Source organism: Balaenoptera borealis, assembly GCF_965194805.1.
Source record: "Balaenoptera borealis genome assembly, chromosome: 3".
NCBI lineage: Eukaryota > Metazoa > Chordata > Mammalia > Artiodactyla > Balaenopteridae > Balaenoptera > Balaenoptera borealis.
The window spans coordinates 37,516,433-37,539,696 of record NC_138866.1 but is presented as its reverse complement, the minus strand read 5'-3'; the positions used below and the strand labels follow the sequence as shown (position 1 = coordinate 37,539,696).

At 38.4% G+C, this 23,264-nt stretch overlaps 1 protein-coding gene across 4 annotated transcripts in view; it reads right to left on the bottom strand.

The window, feature by feature from the left end:
- PPP2R5E (protein phosphatase 2 regulatory subunit B'epsilon) overlaps positions 1 to 11,803 on the bottom strand; it is a 147,651-nt gene extending 135,848 nt beyond the window's left edge. For 3 of the 4 annotated variants that reach the window (XR_014242974.1, XM_082386612.1, XM_082386614.1), the window contains exons 1-2: positions 11,669 to 11,803; positions 9,310 to 9,473 (exon numbers count right to left, since the gene is read on the bottom strand). Coding sequence is in view for 3 of the 4 variants with exons in the window: in XM_082386612.1 (XP_082242738.1) it covers positions 9,310 to 9,466 (157 nt within the window). In the remaining variant the exon portion in view is untranslated. The remainder of the gene's footprint in view (positions 1 to 9,309; positions 9,474 to 11,668) is intronic. The other variant, XM_082386613.1, reaches the window with a different exon arrangement.
- Positions 11,804 to 23,264: the final 11,461 nt, after the last annotated feature.

Here is a 23,264-nt window from a genome sequence, read left to right as displayed (position 1 = left end):
CTGTTAGCTCCAGTGCTCACCTGTGTTCATCCACCACTAACGCACATAATGGAAAAGGCCCTGGCTTTGGAACCAGAGGGAACTGGGGTCCCAACTCAGGCTCTCTCCACCCGCAGTCAACAGCAAACATCCCTTGTTCTTGGTGTTGTTGGGAAGCTTCAATGAGACACCATGTGGTACCTCACCTGGCACATAGCAGGACCAAGAGATACTGCTTCTCTTCTCCTTCACTGGTTACTAAATTATTTCTTCACCAGCAAAGATAACCTGAGTTTCTCCTCCAGACTTCTTCCAGGTCCACAGCTATTCCAGAGAGAAAGCTATTTTACAGGCACTCTCAATTTTACCAATGGTAGTTCTATTCACCCAGCTTAATTTTTCAAATGACACTGATCAAAAATTTCCAAACAACCACACTGGAGTCATGTAGTAACTTCTACCCTCAAATACCTTTTAAAATTCTGTTTGGTATCAAAAAGAATTAAAAATCAAAAAAAAAAAAAGAATTAAAAATCAGAAAACACATGCAGGAGAAACCTCTTGACATGAGATCTCCCTTCTGCAGAAAGGAATTATATGACAAATTCTCTCTCTCGGCTCTGAGTGAGGAAACTGACACCTACCACCCAAGGCAATGGTTGCTAGCCTTTAGGGAAACTCCTTTGAGAATCTGATGAAAGCTCTAAACCCTCTGCCCCAAAAAAATGTCAATCTGCACAGAGACACAAAAACTGCCTGGAATTTCAAGAAGGTTAAGGACACTCTGAAACCCACTCATCAACAGCAAAATAAGAGCCCTCGACAAAGAACCTTCTATGATACTCCTTAAACTGGCAAAATCCTCAACTCAGATTTTAAGGTGCAATAAATTCAAAAGCCTAGACAAAAACCTCAAGAAGATAAAGAAAGAAGTTTTCTCATTCACTCTCCACATCTGGCTCCAATGTCAACTCTTTCTGGCTCAAAACAGAATGCTACAAAATTAATGGGGCTCAAAACCTGAAGAGAAGGTTCTCTCTATGAAGCAAAATGTCAAAACAAAGATGTGTTCAGGGTTAGTGAATGTGCTGGGAGGGTGGGCAAAGGAAAAGGAGGTAAAAAAAATTAAGTATTAAGAACATCTACGCATTTTATTTTCCAGTATCATCCTTTTTAACTTTCTATGTCTGTGTATATTCTTAACGTGCATTATATATTCATATAATAGCACATGTGTACAACATATAAACAGAAATATACATTATTTTTACTGATAGGAGTAAGCAATCACAAAAAAAGTTTGCAGATCCTGTCCTACTAGACAACTGCCAAAATGAGTTTACCTAACAATAATTTCTCCTGGTTAACTCTCCACAAATGGAATTTCCCTTGAAAATAATCACATTAGCCACCTTAAGTTCTTATTCCTGAAATGAGAAGTCACTTTCAAACTGATGTTGACTAAACAGTAATGCTGAGATTGTTCCACAAGAACCAGTTCTCCTTTTTGCTTTAAAAGTCTAATTCTCACAGCTCCACATACTCCATATTTTTCTTCCTTAAGTGTAAATAATTCATGTAATGTATTAAAGAAATAATCAACTGAAAAACACTGGTATACATTTTCCACTACACAGTTCTTCCTATAATTATAATAGTTAATATTCTTCAACTCCTAGAAAATCGCCAGCACTGAGCTAAATGTTTTACCTGCTTAATGGCACTTAATCTGACTTTATGAAGTGGGTTCCTCTCCCAATTTTGGAGATAAAAAAACCAATGCTTGGAAGTCACATGGCTGTGAGTGGACCTAGAATTCGAACCTACGTGTGTGTGACCCCAGAGCCTCCATTCTTACCTCAGAGAGGCCACCTGCCTCCCTCAGGTAATATGTTACATATATTAGGTATATACTGTTATATATTAGGTAATAATATAATAATATTATACTGTTTAATTAATAAGTTCCTTTATGCATAATTCTACTATAATATAAAAATAAGATCCCTGTCTTGTTTTTATAAAATCTTACAATACAAAAGGTAGAAAAATATTTTTAAGTGGTAAAAGAGAATGTCATTGCTGGCAAACAAACCAAAGAACTACTTTAGTTAGCCTTTTTGTAATATCTAGAAACTTTACTGTTTTTTTTCAAGCACTACAAAATCTAGTTAATATTAAGAGCTTACATTATTATAAAAGTTTTAAAGACAAGAGAAAATTTGACCATAAAACACTGCTCTGAAAGTCCATTATAACATCAGATGTGCTATTCTCTCTTAAACTATACAAAGAAAGAAAGCCTGGTGATCTGATCAGCCCATAATTCAGTCCCCAAACACCAGCAGAAAAAAGAAATTTCACTGTACTTAACATCTTAACTTCTACAAAATGAAAGTGATGAATCCCCTAAGTAAAAGGAATGACTCTTAGTCTGTCATACATAAAATCCACTCCATCCTCTCCTCCACAAGATATCACTTCTGTTTTTAACCTGAAACATGCAGAATTACCAGAGAAGAAAACCACTCTCAGCTTTTTAAGTGAACACTCAGCAATTTGATCCTTTAAAAATAAAGTCTTCATTAAACAAGTTTATAATTTTGTGTAAATTACTAGTTAAAATAAAATCTGCACGGCCTGGGTTTGGGGGGCAAAATTTAATATTTAGAAAGGAAAAATAAATGTCTATAGTGCTATTACTAATAACCTAGATGTTTTCAACTAACAGTGTTCATTCATTTACTAACAAATACTTATTGAATACCAACTATGTATGAGGCACTGATCTAGCCCCTAGAGATTAGAGAAACAAGGTTTCCACACCAAAGATTATATTCTCATGGGGGAGGAAAAACAGATAACATACAAGTGAACAAAGATAAAGTAATTTCAGATTATAAATATGATGTAAAAAACAACAGAGTGATAGAAATGTCAAAGAAGACTATTTTTAAAAGTGATGAAGGATGGTCCCTAAGAAGGTCCCATTTGTGCTGAAACTTGAAGAATGATACAAAGTCAAGAGAAGAAAGTTCTAAGTAGAAAAGGACCACCTCACCTTAGGTTTCATTTGGCACCTTAATATTTTTATGCCCTGGATGGGTTATATCCTGGAGAGACCCATTTTATGATGAATTCTGTTTAAAGCTTACAATATTTATTGGTAAGTATCCAATGCATCTGCGCACACATAAAGCTAACATGATACTCAGGAAAAACAATAATAATAATAATTCCCAATCTTTTGGTCTAAGCCAAAAGCTCTTAACTCTGGGGAAAGAGCAGGAATGGTAGAGCTAAATCTTTGAAAAGTTGATGAAAGCAATGAACTCTATCCTCCAAAAAAAAAAAAAAAATGCACCTACACAGAAACTTTACATATAATTTTAGGAGGTTCTTAGAAACTTGAAGCCCATCCACGATGCACATACCCTATCCCCAACGAGAAATCCATGAACCCTAGGTTAAGAACTAAGCAGTAATTATCACACTCAGATGGGACGGATATGAATGCAAGCTGCTTACCCTACTTTTAAATGATTCACAAATCAGGAACGCTTACTCTCAATTTATTTTGGCCCACATAAGACATTGTATGGGAATTTTCTCTATGCTACAGAAACAAACTATTAGGAGGTATAGATATAGATATAGATATATAAAATTCTCACCTAAAAGTGAATGAAATGCCTCTTCACTACAACTAGTATAATCTTTCACACATGATAACAGTGTCATTTGATACTGGTTTTGTGCAAGATCTTATAATTTCTTCCCCCAAAGAAATATATTACCACACTGCTTCAAGGGCTGTAAAGCTGAATGTTAACACCTATTAACTTACAGATGTTCTTCTGGTTCAAAAGCAAAGCTCATGATTATTTTTTTAAAACCATTCACACATACACACACACTCACACTACAATTTAGTTGCCTAAGGAATATACATCAATTACAAATGAACTTATTTACAAAACAGAGACAGACTCACAGACATAAAAGACAAACTTATGGTTCCCAAAGAGGAAGATGGGTGGGGGGAGGGGGGATAAAGCAGGAGTTGGGGATTAGCAGACGCAAACTACTATATATAAGATAGATAAACGACAACAAGGTCCTACAAAGAATTATATTCAACATCTTGTAATAAACTATAATGGGAAAGAAAAAAAAAGAACATACATCGTTAATCTAAGGTACAAACTAGATCAATGGTTCTTAACTTTTTTGATTCAGACACCCCTTTGAGAATTTGAAAAATGCTATGGAATTATCCCATTTAAAAAATGGACAAATGCATACAAAATGTGCATATAATTTCAGCCTGCTCAATGCATTTCAAATTCATTCAAGGGTTTAAGAATACCTACAATACAACTATATTATGACTGGCTGTTTCTGGGAAGGGGAGCTAATTAGGAAAACCGACTTGGGAGGAGGATTTTCCATTATACATCCTTTTGCATCTTTCGGAATTTGAACCATATAACTGTATTATCTATTCAAAAAACAAGTAAGTCAAAAAGCACTACACTAAAAAATGTGGCAGGATACCAATGCAGAAGGTGAAAAACCGCCACGTAAAGATGTTTAAAATAACTAGTCTACTAAATTCAACACATTTGCACACTGTTTCTTCGTATTTGGGGGTTGAAAAAGGTTCATGACCTCAAAACTATGCTCTTGTTTCATAATTTTCAGAGAAATCTCCAGTTTCAACTTTTTTGCTAGGAAAATACAAAAAGTCAAATAATAATTTCACATTATTCATATTGTAACTTCTGAAATCCCAGTTAAATGACAACAGTTAGTAATGTATTGAATGTGGTACTGCCACATCTCGATTTTTATCATCATCCCCGTTTGACAGACAAGAAAACCAAGCTTTCCAAAGCTAACTCGCTTGCCCCAGGCAACACAGCTAGTGAGCTAGCCAGGACTCTTGCAGGCAACAAAGCCCGTGTACTTCCTCCCATGCGACACCGCGGCATAACCTACAAGGAAGACAGTGAACACCAAAATCGAGGACATTATTTCTTAGGAGATCATTCGCATTATAAATACAGTTTAGAGCACTAGTCCATTATAAAACTGGGAATTCTATCTGTATGCTCCTTTACACTACACAAAGCAGGTACAGATGAAAGAGACGAATTATCCCATCCAATAATTTTAAAAGCACACAAACTAGTTTTAACTTGGAATTTTTCAAGTCCTTACAGACTGTCCCCCTATAAAATAAAAATGTAAGCTGAATCATAAGCGTAGAGTTAAAAAAACATCAGAGAATTAGTGTTATAGAAATACGTTACCAATCTAAAGGTTTCAACACCAAGGGGCAAAGAGTTTCTTTCTGCTGAACAGCACCTCCAGCCATCAAAGTTTTTGGAATGTTTGATACTGACTGTCCAAACTATGAGCAAAATGCTTTAGAAACATATGATGAATTGTGAGGCTAGCAACAATGATGCCACTTTCATTATAATCCCATTTTCAAAGAGGTGGTAGCTTTCAAAACCATCTCACTCATATCTAAACATATATAATCGTTTAAGGTTAAAAAGAGAAGGAAATATGGCGTGGGTAGAAAACATAAACCACCTAACCAGATACGACTACTCCTAGTAGTTTTTATTATTATTGCTATTATTATTAATGTGTGTGTGTCTATTTGCCTAAGTGTTTATTTTGTCCTTATTCAGCGACTTACCTAGGTAACTTGTCAAAGCTTGCTTTATGTCCTGCTGTGCAGGCACCCAGAAAGCATCGAAGTCTTTACTTTCTTATCAAGCACATAAGGCACTCAACCTCTACTGAATTTCCCTTATCAGGAAAATGAGTAAAAGTCCTTCAAGCTCAAAAACTTTAGGACCTTCTGAAAATATTTTCAGAAGTACTTTATGGAGAAAACTCAAATGTCTACATGTCAAGGTCTATCCTGCAATTTCACAATTGCAGGAAAAGCCAGGTCACTCTGATATATTTACACAGAACTACATGCTGGTGTTGCTGTCTACAGAAAAATAACATCATGGATACAAATTTCAAAACCCCACCTAATAGGAAAAGAGCAAAAGAGATGAAACTTTCCTTTCACTTTGTTACAGTTCTGCAAGTGAAGAGACTTTTAAAATGCTAAGAGATAATGGCAGTGTTACTTATAAGTCAGTCAAATATTACGATGCATATAATAAGCATTCTTATAAAGCAAACACACAAAACAAGTGATCATTAATGAATACCTAATTTTTGAGCTTTCAAAAATTATATATTAAAAAGATGAGCTACATAATTACTATGTTTACACAATTTCCATTTTCAAACTCCCCTAAAATTAAAGACCTTAAGGACATGTTTTTTCTTTACTCTTTAAAGCAACCCCCAAAATTCAACTACAGTTTATATTGTACCCCCAAATAAAATTAACTTAAACCTTCCAATTCAGTCAAAACAATTCTATAGAAAATTAAATCAATAACTACCCTTTGGCATGCATATATAATTTATTCTGGTTTTTCCTAAGGAAATGGCAAAAAAAAAATTCCTTTTATGTTTTCCTTATATTTCATAAACTACCTCCTAAAGTTGTGAGAAGGCACACAAATAAAACTCAATCCATTGTAAGGAAAACAAATGTCATTCAACAAACTCTTTACATTCACTATAATAATCAAGAACAAATACACATTTCTAAAGTCTATACATGATTGTACTTCTTTGTTATTCTACAGATATGGAAATCTAATTTATGGAATGCTTCCCGGAATATTTTCCCAGAACGTGCTTATTACACAAGAATCACTTTTAGTCTGTCTGGAAATTAAGCTTGTGGATGTATCTAGTGTTATATGATCTTGTTGCTCTCCAATGCTCCTATGCTGGCAAAATATACAAGTTCACAAAAATCATATTCTTGGAGAGCAGAATTCTTGGAAATTTTACAATACTATCAGACTCCACTTAAAATATGAGAAAAGGATATACAAATGGCCAAAAAGCACATGAAAAGATATTCAATGTCACTAATCATTAGGGAAATGCAAATAAAAATCACAATGAAATACAACTTCATACACATTATGATGGCTATTATCAAAAAGAAAAAAAAAAGGAAAAGAAAATAACAAGTGTCAGTGAGAATGTGGAGAAATTGGAAGAAGCCTTGGGCATTGCTGGTCGGGATGTAAAATGGGACAGCTGCTATGGAAAACAGTATGGCAATTCCTCAAAAAATTAAACATATGCTCCAGCAATTCTTCTGAGTATATACCCAAAAGAAGTGAAAGCAGGGACTCAAAAAGATATTTGTACACCCATGTTCTCAGAGCAGCGTTATTCACAATCACTGAAAGGTGGAAGGAACTCATGTATCCATTGACAGATGGATAAACAATATGTGGCATATATATACATACACACACGCACACATGATGGAATATTAGTCAGCCTTAAAAAGGAAAGAAATTCTGACACATGCTACAACATGGATGAATCTTGAGGACATTACGCTAAGTGAAATAAGCCAACCACAAAAGAGACAAACATTGTAGGATTCCCCGTATAGGAGATACCTAGAGTAGTCAAATTCACAGAGACAGTGGTGGTTGCAAAGAGGTTAGGGGGAGGGGTAATGGGGAGTTAGTGTTTAATGGATACAGAGTTTCAGCTAGGAAAGATCAAAAGTCCAGAGATGAGTGGTGGTGATGGACGTACAACAATGTGACTGTACCTAATGCCATGCTTCATGCACACTTAAAAATAGGTAAAATGGTCAATTTTATGTTATATATATATTACAATTTTTTTAAATGAGATAAGAAACAACAAAATATTAAAACATGTGCCAAATTCTTCTCACACATGCTTCTTTCACTACCCACGAAACCAACACCATGGCTCTGAGTGGTCAGTTAAGTTCTAATTTAAATGTTTACCATGGGCCCCAAGAAATTAATATAACAAAGTTTAAATCTGTTCTATCCCTAAGAAAGTTTAAACTGCTTCCTCAGAATAAAGTCCTTTGCCAGATATAGACACTAATAGCTATTACATGTCTATTTCAGATTAAATAAACTACTAAAGAATCCAATATACCTCCCAACTTTGTATTTCAAGTACAGTTACTTTTATCCCTAGCGAGTTTTTCCTTCATTTTTCTTCCAAAGCCTCATAAAGATTATTTTCATTTTTACCAGCAAAAACTTTAGCCAAAATTTTCTCCCCCCAGACTCATACGAGCTCATCTTCATTAACTGTAGATATATCATCTTTACAGTAATAGTATTCATTTCATGTTTACCAATTTCAAGTATAAACATGGAAATCTCATTTATGAATCTCCCTCCCTTAAAAAAAAATGTTCATACGGGAAAAACAGAAGTTTAAAATATCCTAGGCTACATTTTGAGGATCTTTTCTAGTCACACTACAGTTTTTCTTTTAATACCTTCTGATTTCACAAATTGTTACAGAAATATATGTTCACTAACTAACTAGCAACCAAGTTTTTTGATTTCCTCTGCGCCACTAAAGTGCATTGTATTGTTCACGTCCCCTTTCTCCTCACTCTTAAGTGTTCAGCAGACAAAAATCTACCTTCAACAGTAGATTCTAATAGCGCCATGCTATAAATGCTATGTTCGGATACATTTCAAACAATGCTTGTTCATAAACATAAAGCAAACTGATAAAAATTAAATGGAACAAAAAGTACCCACATACTCAAACAAAAGGTAAAAGGTTTAATTTAGAAAAAAAAGTTCTCATATTAATTCCATAAACAATACGATCATCAAATATTTTTTCTATTTGTACTATCTGAAAACAAAAATGCGTGTAATCAATTACTGACCATTTTTTCTCAATTTTAAAAAATGAATTATTTCAAACATCATTTTCTGTATGTAAGTTAATGGCACCATCTCCTCTACTAGGTCTACCTCCTGTGATTAAAACTGTACAATTTGTAGTTGTCACTGCATACAATGTATACATATAAATGTCAACAGAAGACAATAAGAAAAACACAGACCCAGACCTCATAAAGTTTCTGTGGCATTCAGTTTTTCTACTTATCAGTGTGAGAGATTCTCTGATAATAAGTTTCTTTTCATTTGTCCATGGCTATTTATATTAAATTGAACCCTTTAAAAGGGGGAGTGGGTGTATCTGGTCACACACCAATAATTTCAACATATCGGAAACCTCCATCCCTTCAATTTGCAACACGGAATTTTAACAAATATGGAACTCTACAAAAAAGAAAATTATATACAGATACAAAAAGATCAATTGAAAAGGAATCCATCACCTGGTCATGAGCCTTACCTTTTAGCAGCGGCAGAGGTGTTAACTCAATAGGCTTGCCTTGAGACCTAAACTGTGAGGAACTTTGCGACCTCTTCTGTCTGGCTTTTCTGACGGACTTCCGAGAAAATCCGTCTACTTTATCCACTGATGGAGGAGTAGTTGGTGCTGAGGACATATCCCTACTGAAAAGAAAGAAGTATCATCAACACATTCCCGAGGAAGAAGCATACAAGTGAGTTACTCAAATTCTAAAATTCCCATACACTATTTTTGAAAATGGGAATATGTTTAAAAGAAAGCAAATAAAATCAATTAAGAGCAGTCATATGTTCAATGGGAAAACAGAAAAATTTGGTGGAAAATAGAATATAAGTACTATATAAGCAATATTGTAATGTTAATACATTGTGCTACTCCCACTACAATATGCATTAAAGATGTTCATTTATACTTGAACATGTACTCATTTTCTAACTGCACAGCTCTTCTCATCTTGAGATCCTGAAGTAATTGAGGAACTATTCTGCAGCTACAAAATTTCCATCCAAACATTTTCCCAAGATAGTTAATATTATGAATGGGCTCCAGAGTTGAAACTCTTATGGTACTTCAAGAATCTACACCAATGTATCACAGCAAGGTGAAATTTACAATTTCGCAACTACCAAGACATGACTTTTAATGCAATGTGCTGTGTTAGCTATGATAAACTACACCACACCACAAAGGAGGACAAGCTAGGCTACTTTAAACAGAACACATAAAAGGCATAATTAAAATCATTTCGAAGAAGTCTTCTTTTTGAATGAAGCCATCTGAAGTTACTAAAGCTTAATAAACAAAACTATGATGAAATGGTACACCAAAGTTGAAATAAAAACAAATTCACAGCCTACTTAGACAACCAAGTTGAGTTCCCTTGAAGTTCATCATCAAATATTAATTTTCATTCTATCAAACTAATGGAACTGAACAGTTCTTTGGGATTTTTTTTTAACATTCTCAAATCATTAAAATGAAGGCTATTTCCTAAAAGTAACAAGGATTAAGCTCAGTTTCATTCACCAATTTAAACAGATGCCATCATTTCTATGGCACTGAGGCTCCATGCTCCATGCAAGATTAATGGCAGACTTGAATAGAAATAACGCACATGGGGGAAATGCTGAAATGCAATTACTCACCTGGCATTCCAATACATAACATAAGTGTTTTTTAACCTCTAAATAAAAGAGTAAGGGAGTTTCTTCCTGAACGTGTGAGAATAAAAAGTTACCTGGATTAGCTGGATTCTGACAAAGTAAAAATAACAAAAACATAAACAAAAAACAAACAAAACCATATGATGTCGAGGTTTGGAATTTTGAAGTCCTGTTTGGTACTCCTTTTTAAAAAAAGTTTTTAGCAATCTACTTTAGCCTTAAATAAAATGTGATAGATAAAAAGGAATTGCAAACCATGAATGATTATAGAAGAAGTAAGATGATTTAAAAATTCATAATGACTGCATCTGCAAGAAGCTCCACATCAATTTGTATGTTGTAAATTTAGGGGCTGCTTTTCCAATCTGGTATGTGAATTATTTAGACTACATTTAACCCTCACAACACAAGATTTCCGTAAATCCTGTTCCTCCTCCACTCTTTTTGTCTCTCCTTTATTCTTTATCTCCCATCTCTAAAGATGATTTACTGGTAGCAAAAAACAAATTTTTTTTAATCATTTGCCCCTTTTGCCCGCGGCCCAGGATAAACGTCAAGGATCTCAACCCTAAAGCGCTGCAGAATTGAACGTGCAGTAGCAGCGGGTCCGTACAAAGCCCGGGGAAACAGGTTTCGCTCTGGGCTAGGACGCCCGAAGCTTTATCATCCTCTAAGCATTGGGCACGGGGCATTTCCAAGGCACAGGATAACCTAAAGGGGGTACTGGGTGGAGGAGAAAGACAGAGAAGAGGTTGGTCTGTAGGGATGCTCACATACTCCGTTTGCTCCCACCCCCTCCCCCCCCCACGCCACCCCAAGCCCTGGAGAAGATAAGCTGCTACAAAATCCTTCTCACTACACCAATCCCCCTTTCCTCCCCCCCGCCCCCGTCAGTGGATAAAGGGGGACAAGAATACGCCTCCAATGCCGGAAGGTGGAGAAAAAGGGGGGTGGAGGGCAGAGTGAATGAAAGGCATCATCAGAAGCATCTGCAGGTAAATCAGACAAGTGGGACCGGCGCTCCCTCTCCCGCACCTCACCCCATCGCACCCCTCGCCGGCCCAGGCCAGGCCTTCCCCAGGCCGGTGCCCTGCAGGTTCCCCAGGAGGTCGGGTAAGAGGCAGGAAAGGAGGAAAGGAAGCAGACGAGCCGCGGTGCTGGAGGGACTAAGTTACCTTGAAGCTTCTGGAGAAGAATCCGAAGATGATCTGTGGTTTCGGAGGGGCGGGAGACGGGAGAGAGGGCCGCAGCGGGGGCGGGTGGCGGGACCGGGGCGTGCGGGGGGAGGTCCGGACAGCGGCAGGGAGCCCGGGGCGACGGCTGTCCGGAGCGGCGTCCCTCCGGTTCCGCGGCAGCGGCGCCTCTAGGCCTCACGGCCGGACCTGAACCTCAGCGCTCCGGCGGCGGCGGCGGCCTCACGATCCTCCCCCGCGGGCCCGTCCCATCAAATCGGCACCGACCCCGCTGCGGCTCCGCCGGTGGCTCCTCGCTCACATTCCCGGCGGGCGGCGCCTCTGCTCGTTGCCCCGGACCCGGCGGCTGCAGCGACGACGAGGGGAGGGGGGAAGGGAGGGAAGAAGAGTGGATCCGCAGCGGCAGCAGGAGGAGAAGGAAGGAGAAGAAGGAGCCGCTGGGGCTGGAGCCGCCGCTGCCAGAGCCGCCGTTCGGTGCCCGCGGTGGGTCCCCGTCAATGCCCCTTTCTCTCTCCTATTGTCAATATCACCGGGCAGCTGAGTCCATGGCACACGCGCAACCGAACCTTCTGGCCAGCAGCGCCCGCCTCCAGCGCCCACTCACTGGAGGCTTCAAACGGGAAGCGAGGCCTCATTGGCCGGCGTCCGCCTTCACTCCCTTGTCAGCATGTTGGGCTGAGACCCGATCAGGGATTGGCGGCGGGGGGGCGGAGAAACAGGAGGGTGGGAAGAGAGGAGGACGAGGATTGGGCTGAGGCGAGAGGGACCCGGATGCAACCGCGATCTCCGGCCGCGCTGCCGCGGCTTCCGCCAGGCGGTGGGGTAGGCTGAAGAGGGGAGTCGCCGCCGCTGCCAGGCCTGAGAGGAGCTCCTTAAACCCGGAGGGGTGCGCCTGACACCAGTGCGATGGGTTTCCGCGCTGTGCGGATCCTCTGGGCGGCGGTCGTCTGCAACCTGAGGATTCCAAGGGCAAGGGTCGGCTAAGGGTGGGGGCGTCCCTGGCCCTTGATTCCTCCCCTTTCAACGGCGAGGCTGGCCCTTCTGGACTCGAGGAATCCCATTCGGACGAGAACCAAAGCCGCCTAGAACGAAAGAAAGGCAGCCTGGGCGCCGCTGCCTTTGTAGATGGGCCCCTCGCAGCCCGGGGCTGTAAAACCCCCAGCAGTCGCTCTCCGCTCCACCTTGTGGGAGGCCTGGCACGGAAATCTGAACCCCTGGGGCCCGGCCAAGGGTTGGGTATCGCTTCGAATTCTCTCTCGCCTAGTCTCCTTTTCCCTAAACCTCTGTTTTGAATATCAGCTCCCTGGAGCTCCTGCAAGCCTGGTTGGGGCCAGTTCTGTGTAACTTGTGCAGGTGGGAAAGCGGTCTCTACGCTCTGTGATCACTTATTGAGATCAACCTCTTGGGCCCACCCGCTGTACAGAGCTCAGGGAAACCCAGTTTCAAACTGCGGGAGCTTGGGAGCTCTTCAAGTGGCAAGTTGGATCAGAAAGAGTTTATGGAGAAGGCTTCACTTAACTCTAGCTAGAACAAGTGATAAAATATTTAGAGATATGTTTGCATCCTTGATGAGTCCTAGGCCAAGTGGTGCATTTCCAGAGAATATTCTTGGACTCTTGCTCTATTTGAGTGGATTCTACGTATGTCTTTTGAGAGGGTTAAAAAAAAAAAAAAGGAAGGAAGGAAGGAAGAAATTCTTAATGCTAAGTACAAATGTCAGGGTACCAAATGTTCAAAACTTGGAAAATGAAAAATAATAACGTTTATAATCCTTCAACCCAGAGATAACCACTGTTAGCATTTTGGTGTACTTCTGTCCAGTATTTTTTTTCTTTAAAATTGTGTATTCCGTTCTGTAGTTTTTCCCCTTCGCATTATATCATGTTTTCTATACAGTTAGGAAATAGAACTATATATAAATAAAACTGTAACATATTATACAACTGACAATAACAAAAAAATGCATTGTATTTCTCTTGTTTGTGTTATTTAGCACTCAAGTGTTGCAGATTTCTATGCCCATCCCCAGAAATGGGTCTTGAATGGAAGAAGTTTTTTTGTGCCATTAAAATTTTTTTTAATTCCTGTTTTGAACTGAAATGGGAAACAGGAAAAGATGGTGCTCTTATATGGAAGCAGGCTTCCTCTACTGACTCCAGGTGATTGGTCACTGTATAGATAGTGTCTGTGTTTGCTCTGAAAAGTTCACCTCCCCTAGGCCTTACAAAACTGGCTAGAATACCAGTCTCCTTGCCACCTGCAAGAAACTTACATTTCCACATCTCAGTTTCCCATACCAGTCTTCATGAAAAGTTCAGTGCCCCAGCCATGCAGAACTTGTTTGCTCAATTTCTGATTAAGGGTAAATGCAGAATTCAAACCAAGGAAGATTTTAAAGCCAACTCAATTTCCCTTGGCAACAATTGAATTGTCAAAGAGTAGTGCACGTTTGAAATGCTCACAGCTGTTGCTTAGAACATTTCACATTTTGTAGAGTGGGGATTTTGCTTGCAAATTATGAATCTCTGTAAAGATGATTCATTTCAAAACTCTTTCACTTTCTGTAAAATGGCTGAGTAACTGAAATGAGTAGGTCTTTTTTAAATGGAAACATCCTTGCCTATGTGAGAGATTTTTCCTTGGACAAATAGTTTCTAAAGGAGGTCCATGCATCCCAGGAGTATGTATATTCCAGGAAGAATGCAAGGCAGTCCATTTGGGATGCAGGAGAAGAAAATATGAGGACATCTATTTATGCTTAGTTCTAATCGAAAAAGAAAGCAAATATTTTATATAATATTTTATATACATAATGAGGGACCCAGCCCATGGAATGGTCTCTTGGCCCAGAACATCGTAGGAGATGTCCTCAAGGAAAAGTGGGAGTTACCCATTTCCAGGGGTTGGCAGTGGTGGTCCCACCCAGTCAGTCCTTGTCAACATGTATTGACTTATTGTGGTTTGCTAGGTTAAGTGGACTTACTGATTATAGTATCTAGGTTTAATTAAACTAACCCATAGAAAATAGGCAAGTTAGTTGACCAGAGTCCTTTGCAAAGAAACCACAGGAAAACAAGCAAATGGCGGAACTGACCTTTCTCCCAGTATCAGGTTTTTTGACAGCACGTTTCAAAATTAAAATAACGATCTAATAAATCCAACCAAATTTTGGCTTAAAAAATATCAAATTCATCAAGATTATTTGAATGTGGATTTATATCCACTGTCATTAACAATGAACTTCACCCTGAGCATATATTATAATTGAGACAATCTAATGATGATATATACTTTACAAATAAATATACATATATTTGGTTAAGAATTGCTCCCAAAAAATACACTGATTGGAATGAAGGATCAGAAAAGTTTGGAGACTGCTACTCTAGATAATACAAAAAGAAATACATTATAGCTGTCTGGGAAGCCATTATCAAGTGACAAAACACTGTCCATTGCTATCAGATGAAAGCATTCACTTCCCAGACATCAAGGCTGAGCTTATCATGAACCTACTGGCAGACTGGCCATGTGATGAGACTGGAAGACGTAGTAGTCTATCAAATGGTAGCTGACCGGTGAACTAAAGAAGGGATAAGATAAGCAGCAGTATCATCAAAACAATTATCAACCAGTATAGGAGGAAAAGACCTTATGCTGATAAGACGACATCATCAGAGGTAGACTAGCCCAGTTGTGAGTGTGGGTGGAGGGTACATTAAACTGGTTGTGAGCTGAGAGGAAAGAATAGTGAAAAAGCCTGAGACAAGAGCTGCTCTCTTAGGAAAAACAATAAAAGATTACATACACAGCTAGTGTAGACAAGGGACTTTGGTGTTATATTTCTTCGAGCCACATTTATCTACACAGGTAACACCCTCAGCAGTGACATTTTCTTGGGTCACAATTTTTAAGAGTACAGTTGCATTTTCAGATGTGCCTCAAAAGTCACAGGTCATGCATGGCTTTCCATGTGATTAACGTGTATAATTATAGCTTGAGATTTAAAATGTTTAGGTGCTCCAGTTCCATTCCTAGCAGTGAGAGATCCTCGGTCACTAATGGATCAAGGCAGGAACAGGGACCCTATGTCACTGATGGGGAAGGAAAATGGACCAAAAAAAAGGGGGGGGGGGGAGGGAGAAAGCCAGCTTCAAGTGCACTTTATTTCACACAGGATAAAACACAAAATAATGCACCACAAGCAATAATTTTGCTGGTAAAATAGTCAACTTACACAATTAAATGAATTAAAGTTATAACTAATTATAAGCATAATGATGAGAACACAGACTCTGGAATTAGATATACCCAAGGTGGAATCCCAGCTCTGAGAGCCAGGAGCTGGGGCAAACTTCTCACTCCTCACAGCCTGGGATTCCTGGCCTCTAAATGAGCAGAATAACACTTCCTAACTCATAGGATGGTCATCAGATTTAAATGAGGTTATGCACTTACTATAGTGCCTGGCATATGTTAACTGCTAAGTAAATACTAGTTATTACCATAATCATCCACTTTCTTCACATTTTAATACTTTTTATTCACTTAAAGAAATTTTTCTTTACGTTAAGTTTTGTCTTTTTTTTTCCCCTCAAAATTATATTCCGGAATACCCCTCTGTGACAGGAAGAAAACAAGGAGCAAGGAAATGAGAGGCATGCCTTTCAATCCACTTCCACACTAAATTATCAAGTGCGTGTAGGAGCATTCATTAGCAATAACAGGGATTTGCATTTTACAATATCCATATATTTTTGAAAGGAAAAGAAAAAAAAATGATCATTTGACTTAACATCATTTCAGAGCTTTATCTTCACTTCTAATTTATACACCTTCAAGAGAGGCTTAAACTATTTTGCTCTAAGCTTACCTATTTCTCTTTCGCACTGCAACCTTCAGAACGGCACTAGGACTGAGTCCTAGCCCCACCTTAATAATGCCCTAGCCTTGGCGTGGTGGATATCTGCTTCCCATGCATCCCCACTTTCCCTTTGAGGACCACACTCCTCACTTCATGTGATCCTGGTGGGACTGTTAACCAAGAGTGATGGGTTATCTCTCTTGGATCCAAGGGGATCACTTTGATCTTCCACAAAATTTGCTCTGTGAAAGCTGGGAGAGATATGCCTCTCTTCCTTTTGGATCATAAACCATAGAAATGATGTAAGCTGGAGCTACTTATGACCATCTCCCTCCCTCTCCTCCATCCTGGAGGAAGCCAATACTGTGGGAAAAACGTTGGCAAATGCTGAGTTTTAAGAACATGATTGGAGCTGCTGGATTCAGCTATGTTGGAAGCTAGTTTCTGTTGTGTGACCCAGTGAATTCCGTTTTTTGTTTAAGCCACTTTGGAGTCGAATGTCTATAACCTACACCCAAAAAAATCCTGACAAATAATGCATGGCCAAGTCACTAAACCTCTCCAAACCTCAGTTTACTCTTAGGCCCTGAATCTGGGGTTTTCTACTGGTTGAACTAAATGAAATCTTTAGGTGAAATCTAATCCTAAGCATGAAAGAAAACCATTTAAAGTGATCCTGCTAGAAATTCTTTCCTAATGTAATTTATCAAGGCGAATTTATTTGTTGGGTTTTATTTTAAGACACAAGGCAGATATTCTTAAGAATTGCACCTATAGAGTTAAGTTCCCCTAGAATACACTTACATGAGGAGAGACGGTGAAGTGACCTACCAAACACGAAAATAAGCTTTATTCTTAGCAAACTGCTGCTTTTCACTAGGTTATTTTTACTGTGTCACTTAAACACCAAGGCCATATTTTAGAAAGTGCAGCCTATGATTGAATATTGCATCTAAGGTTCTTATCTATCTATCATAGAGAGCAAACATTGCTTTTAACATATCAATAAAATTGGGTAAAGCCTATGAACATAAGGTAAATCACTGCTAAAATGTTCTCAAGGGGCAAGACAACCAAAAGAGGGTGAGAACTTAAATCTGAATACACTTATTAAAACAAGCAAGCAAGCAACAACAACAACAAAAAAAACAATAAGGACAATATATCCAATCTTGTATGGTGCTGGTAATAACTGCAAACATGTGCATAGCAATTTAGCTCACTTTCCTATGCAATACTTAATTTGAACCTTAATTCTGCAGATACATATTATTTCCATTTTATTTTTTATTTATTTTCTTATTTATATAAGAAAAGTGAGTATCAGGGAAGTTTTCCAGAGCCACACAGCTAGTAACTAGTAGAACCACAATTTGTATCCAGTTCTTCCAAGGGCCAGTCCTCTTCACACTGTACCAAGTTACCTCTATTTTTAAATCCTTGTTTGCTAATGATATGGCCAAGTAATTGAATATGAGGCTACTCTTTTCTCCATCTTACAGAAGGAAAGACTAATAAGATACAGAGGTTAAATGTCCTATACAATGTCATAAAGAAAAAAACAAAAGCATAAACGATGGGCCAAGTCTTCCATCATCATCAACATGAACTCCCACTCTATAAGCCAGGAACAATGGCAGACATTTTACATGTATTCTCTTAATTCTTAAAATAACCTGTTAATGTAAGTAATTTTATCCCATTTTACAGGTGCAGAAATTAAGATACAGAAAGCTTATTTTCTTTTCAAAGGTCATACAGCTAGTAAGTGGCAGAATTTGGGCAGGAGTCAAGACTAGAAGACAGGCACTGAAATTCAAAACTGTTTTACTGCCTGTCCCCCCTGGGAAATGGTCTATACAATCTGGTTTGTACATAGTGCTGTGTAGAATATGTAGAAAACATGAAACCTTTCTAGCTCAGTTCCCTTGATATTTAAGCCTTTTTCCAAAATAACAAAGAAGCCCCATTATGTCTTTGGTGAGAAGCACACTTTGCTGGTGGAGTTAGGTTGCAGTGTGGATCCAAATCAACCTTCTTGTTATTGAAGAGATTTGTTTTGGAAAACTTAGTCTTAAAGAGCTTTGAAACAGGGATAATGGCAGAAGTCACCTGTAGTATTTGAAAATGTTCTGTCTGGTGGGTTTCAAAGTCAATAAAGCTTATATTCTTGGGACTTCCCTGGCGGTCCAGTGGTTAAGACTCTGCACTTCCACTGCAGGGAGCGCGGGTTTGATCCCTGGTCGGGGAACTAGGATCCTACATGCCATGCAGTGCGGCCAAACAAAACAAAACAAAACAAACTTCTATTCTCAGATTTGGATGGTGAGTGACCTGGTTAACAAACCAGTTGGCAACTGGAACAAACTATTTATGAAGAAGTATTTTTGAAGAACAAGCGTTGGAAGAGACTCATTCAAAGTATAAAATTCCAGCTGTCTTGACCTTTAGAGGAAAAAAAGTTATAATTAACTAAAAGTCACTGGCTTCAGAGGCAAATGGGAGCAAGTGCTCAGCTTCAAGAGAAATCATCATGATCATGATGGTGAGTACATCTCAATAAGCCTTTCAAACACTTAATATCGGAGAACTTCCCTAACCAAATTTCCATTATTTCACTTAATCATTCCCTCATGCGTTCATTCCAAACATTTAAGTAACTACTCTGTGCTCTGGGAAAATTCAAACATGAATAAGACATAATAAGTACTATCACTCTAGTGTATTACAAGATGTTATGATCAAGAGCTAATTATTATGGGAGCCCACAGCCCAGTGTAATACCCTGTGACCAGGAGAGGGAAATGGAAAAAAAAATTTTAAAGGAAAAAGAGGGCATGATATATAAGCTGAACCTTGTGACACTCAGAGCTCTCATTCACTCCTGGCTTGACATCTTATTTGTTCATTTGTTTATTCTTTACTATAGGCCAGGAACTATCCAAATGAGTCACATAGATTATTTTCATTTTATTAATAAGTGCTCAACCTGGGTTGAATTCTTCCTTCCATTCCTTCACATCTTCCCTAGGCCACCTTCAGAATTAAGAATTAGGATACTCATTACCCTTCACTCTCTGTGTGCTGGGATATTGAGAGGTAAGGCAGAATCTAGAGGTCTCTCTCTTGAGTCAGAGCAGCAGAAGCCTTACCAGGGACTTAGCTGGTGTAAGCAAAGGGGAGGAATTGTTAGAATTCTGGGCAGGGACACACAGCCTCAGTAAGCAGGGACTAACGGCAGGACAGGAAAGTCCTGAGGTCTTTTTTTGTCTCTGTCCCTTGCTATGATGGTACTCTATTTTTTTCTCTCATTAAAGAGGGGTTTTCTCTGAGGACAAGGCTACATGGTGCAAAATGGTAGATCAAGCTGTCACATTTTCATTGGCTCCTTTTAAGAGAGCATCCAGAAGTTAGGCTAGAATCCCTGGATAGGGGGCTTTGGTCCAGCCTAGGTCAGGTACCCATGTCTGGTCCAGTCAACTATGGTCAGGACATCAGAGGCGTGTTGCACAAAATGAGTGATTGGGGCTCTCTGCTGTTTCGATGTGTGCTGGGAAAGAAAAAGAAGAAAAGGAGCCATTGCCCCAGAACACATGCGATGATTGTCTACTTAGGACATCTTTGATTTTTTTCCTCAAATTAAATTTATAATAGTGGAATTAATGGTCTAGGGATAAGAATATTCCTTAAGTGCTTGATTAAGTTCCGCCACATTGCCAACACTATCACTCCCTTTCTCATCTTGTCTAAGTTGATAGGCCCCAAATTTGAAACTAATCATAACTTTGATCTCTTTAATTACAGAGCTAAAATAGTTAAAATATTTCCCACATATTTAGTAGTCATTTATATTTCTTTTCCTGCAAATTGTCTATTAGCATTCATAGCTTATTTTTCTATTACAGTTTTAATGCTTTTGTGATTTACTTACATGAGCTTTCTACACATTGATTTTTACATACAGGAGTATACCAGATTTCCTTTGGGATTTCTTTCATTGCTAAGCATAAATTCTTAGAAAGTCTTTGCCTTAAAAATTCCTCCCTCTGGAAATATTTCAAACAAAAATACTCCTAAGGTTTACCAGGGATATTCACTGAAGAATTTTAATAACAATAAATATAAACAACTTAAATATGTATCAGTTGAGGAATAGTAAAATAAATTATGGTACATTCATACTATGGAATATTATGTAGCCGTTAAATATACGGGAGATGTATATGTACTCATATGGGAAGGTATCTATGGCATTAAGTGAAAAAAGCAAGAATTACAAAATTTTAGGTTAAGTAGTACTCTACATATATTAGGAGAAACCTGACGTATAGTTAGATATATAGATATCTAGAAAAGGTAAATATCTAGAAAAAGTCTGGAAGAATATACTTGGAACTGTTAACAGTGAATATTTTGGGGCATGGGTCAGAGGTAGGTAGTAGAGATTAAATTATATACTGAGATACTGTTTCAATTTGTATAAGGAATATGCATCATCCTAAATCTTATTTAACAAAACATTTTAGACTTACAAAGAGCCATAATGAGTAATATAACAATAGTATAACCACACGACTCTAGAAATAAATACCAACGTGGTGGAAGTCTCCTATGTAACAGTCTCCCATCACATCCCTTCTATCTCAGAGGTTACCATGACCCTGAATCTGGAGCTTATTTTTCCCATGATGTCATACTTTACTAAATAAGTACATGTTCCTAAACAGCATGTAGTACTTTTTTCATATTTTATGATTGTATACAATTGGTGTTATACTGTACATTATCTTCTGTAACATAATTATTCACTCAACATGATGTGTTTTTAATTTAACCATGTTGATAGAGGTACTTGGATCATTCACTTTCCCTGCTATAGCATTCTACTTACAAATGTTCTGCAGTTTATTCATCCTCTTATTTTGTGATGTTTGGGTTGTTTCCAGAATTTTACTATCTTGAACAGTGGTGCTGTGAACATCTCCTTGTGTACTGTAGTTTCTCCAGTGTGTGTATCTAGAAGTGGCATTAGGTCTTAGGGTATGTGCTCTTCAACTTCACAAGATAGGGGCATATTGCTTTCCTAAATGTTTGTACAAATTTACAATCTCACCAGCAGTATATAGGAGATTCTGATGTCCAAAAAATTCCTTCCTCATCCAGAATGTGGACATTTATCTACATTATCTTCTAATTTTTTTCTATTTTTCTCTTACACTATACTGTTTAATTGAGCTTGAATTAATTTTGGTATATGGTGTAAAATGAGAACCTAAATTGATTTTTTATAAATAATCAATTTTCCCACCATCATTTATTGTCACGACAAGTCCTTCTTCATTACACTTTTAAGTCTTTTTCTTCCTTATTCTCACCTGATGACTCGTGTAGTTGAATTTTGGTATCATGTTGTAGAGCTCTTCTAAATATTATAATTCACTGAGATTTGATTGCAATTGCATTAGGCCCAAGAATTATTTTAGCTTAAAACCCACACTGAACAGATCATTCTTCCACTCTCAAACTGAAATGATTAAACTCCTCACTGCACAAAATCCAGTATCCTCAGCCACTACTGAAGTCCCCCCAATATCTGTATCCTTTTCTCAACTTTCAGGCTCATCATTTCAAGCAGGCCTGTGTCCTCTTTGTCCCCTAAGCTTTCATCATCTATTTTTATCTCCAAACTTTGCTCATGAGGTTCCCTCCCTCCAGAAATGCTAACCCTTCCTTCCGTTCCCCTGCTTTGTTTATTCAAGACTTTTCCTTCCTTCAAAGAAGAAGGAAGGGGTCCTAGCTACTCTAAGAGTCCTAGTCAGGAGTTATCCCACTATCTTGCATTGCAATTCAATTTTCTCATGTGTTTGTATTTAATCTCTCCAATTCTATGATTGCGTTAACTAAAATAAGAAAAGGGAGGCAAGTAGAACTTGCCTGGAGAGAAGTTGGTAAGAACAGTCGCTGGTAAGAGGATCAGCAACCAGGTTAGGCATTCCACTTTTAAAATCTGTAACCTGGAAGTGGAGAAAATAGCAGGACAAATGGAAGAGAGAAGCTCAACATCTCTCATGGTGCTTCAACATCCCACCATGCCTGGGCATGGCCAGATGCAACAGTGGGGAAGCCAGATAATAGAGAAATCCACATCATCACCATAAAACAGTGCTTTAGGGTCTGCCAACTTGCACACACATCATCTCATTTAACCCTGAAAAACTCTTTGAAGTAGTGACATGATCTCCATTTTACCAGGGAGGACACTGAGATTTAGAGGTTAAATGCAATTCCAAGGTCACAGTCAAACAGCTAGGAATTGGCAGTGCTAGGTCTACAACTCCAGCCTTCTAACTGACAGCTACTCACCACTCATTTTATCACACCCACGGTTGTTTCCATGATAACTGTGTTAACTTTTTAAAGTATCTTTATTTATTTATTTATTTGCCGAGCCCCGAGGCATGCAGGATCTTAGTTCCCCAACCAGGGATCAAACCCATGCCCCCTGCAGTGGAAGCATGGAGTCTTAACCACTGGACAGCCAGGGAAGTCCCCTAAAATTATTTTTTTTAAATTTTAATTGTGGCAAAAAACCCACATAATATAAAATTTTCCCTCTTTATTTTTAAGGGTATAGTTCAATAGTATTAACTATATTCACTTTGTTCTGTAATAGATGTCTAGAATCTTTTCATCTTGCAAAACTGAAACTCTTTA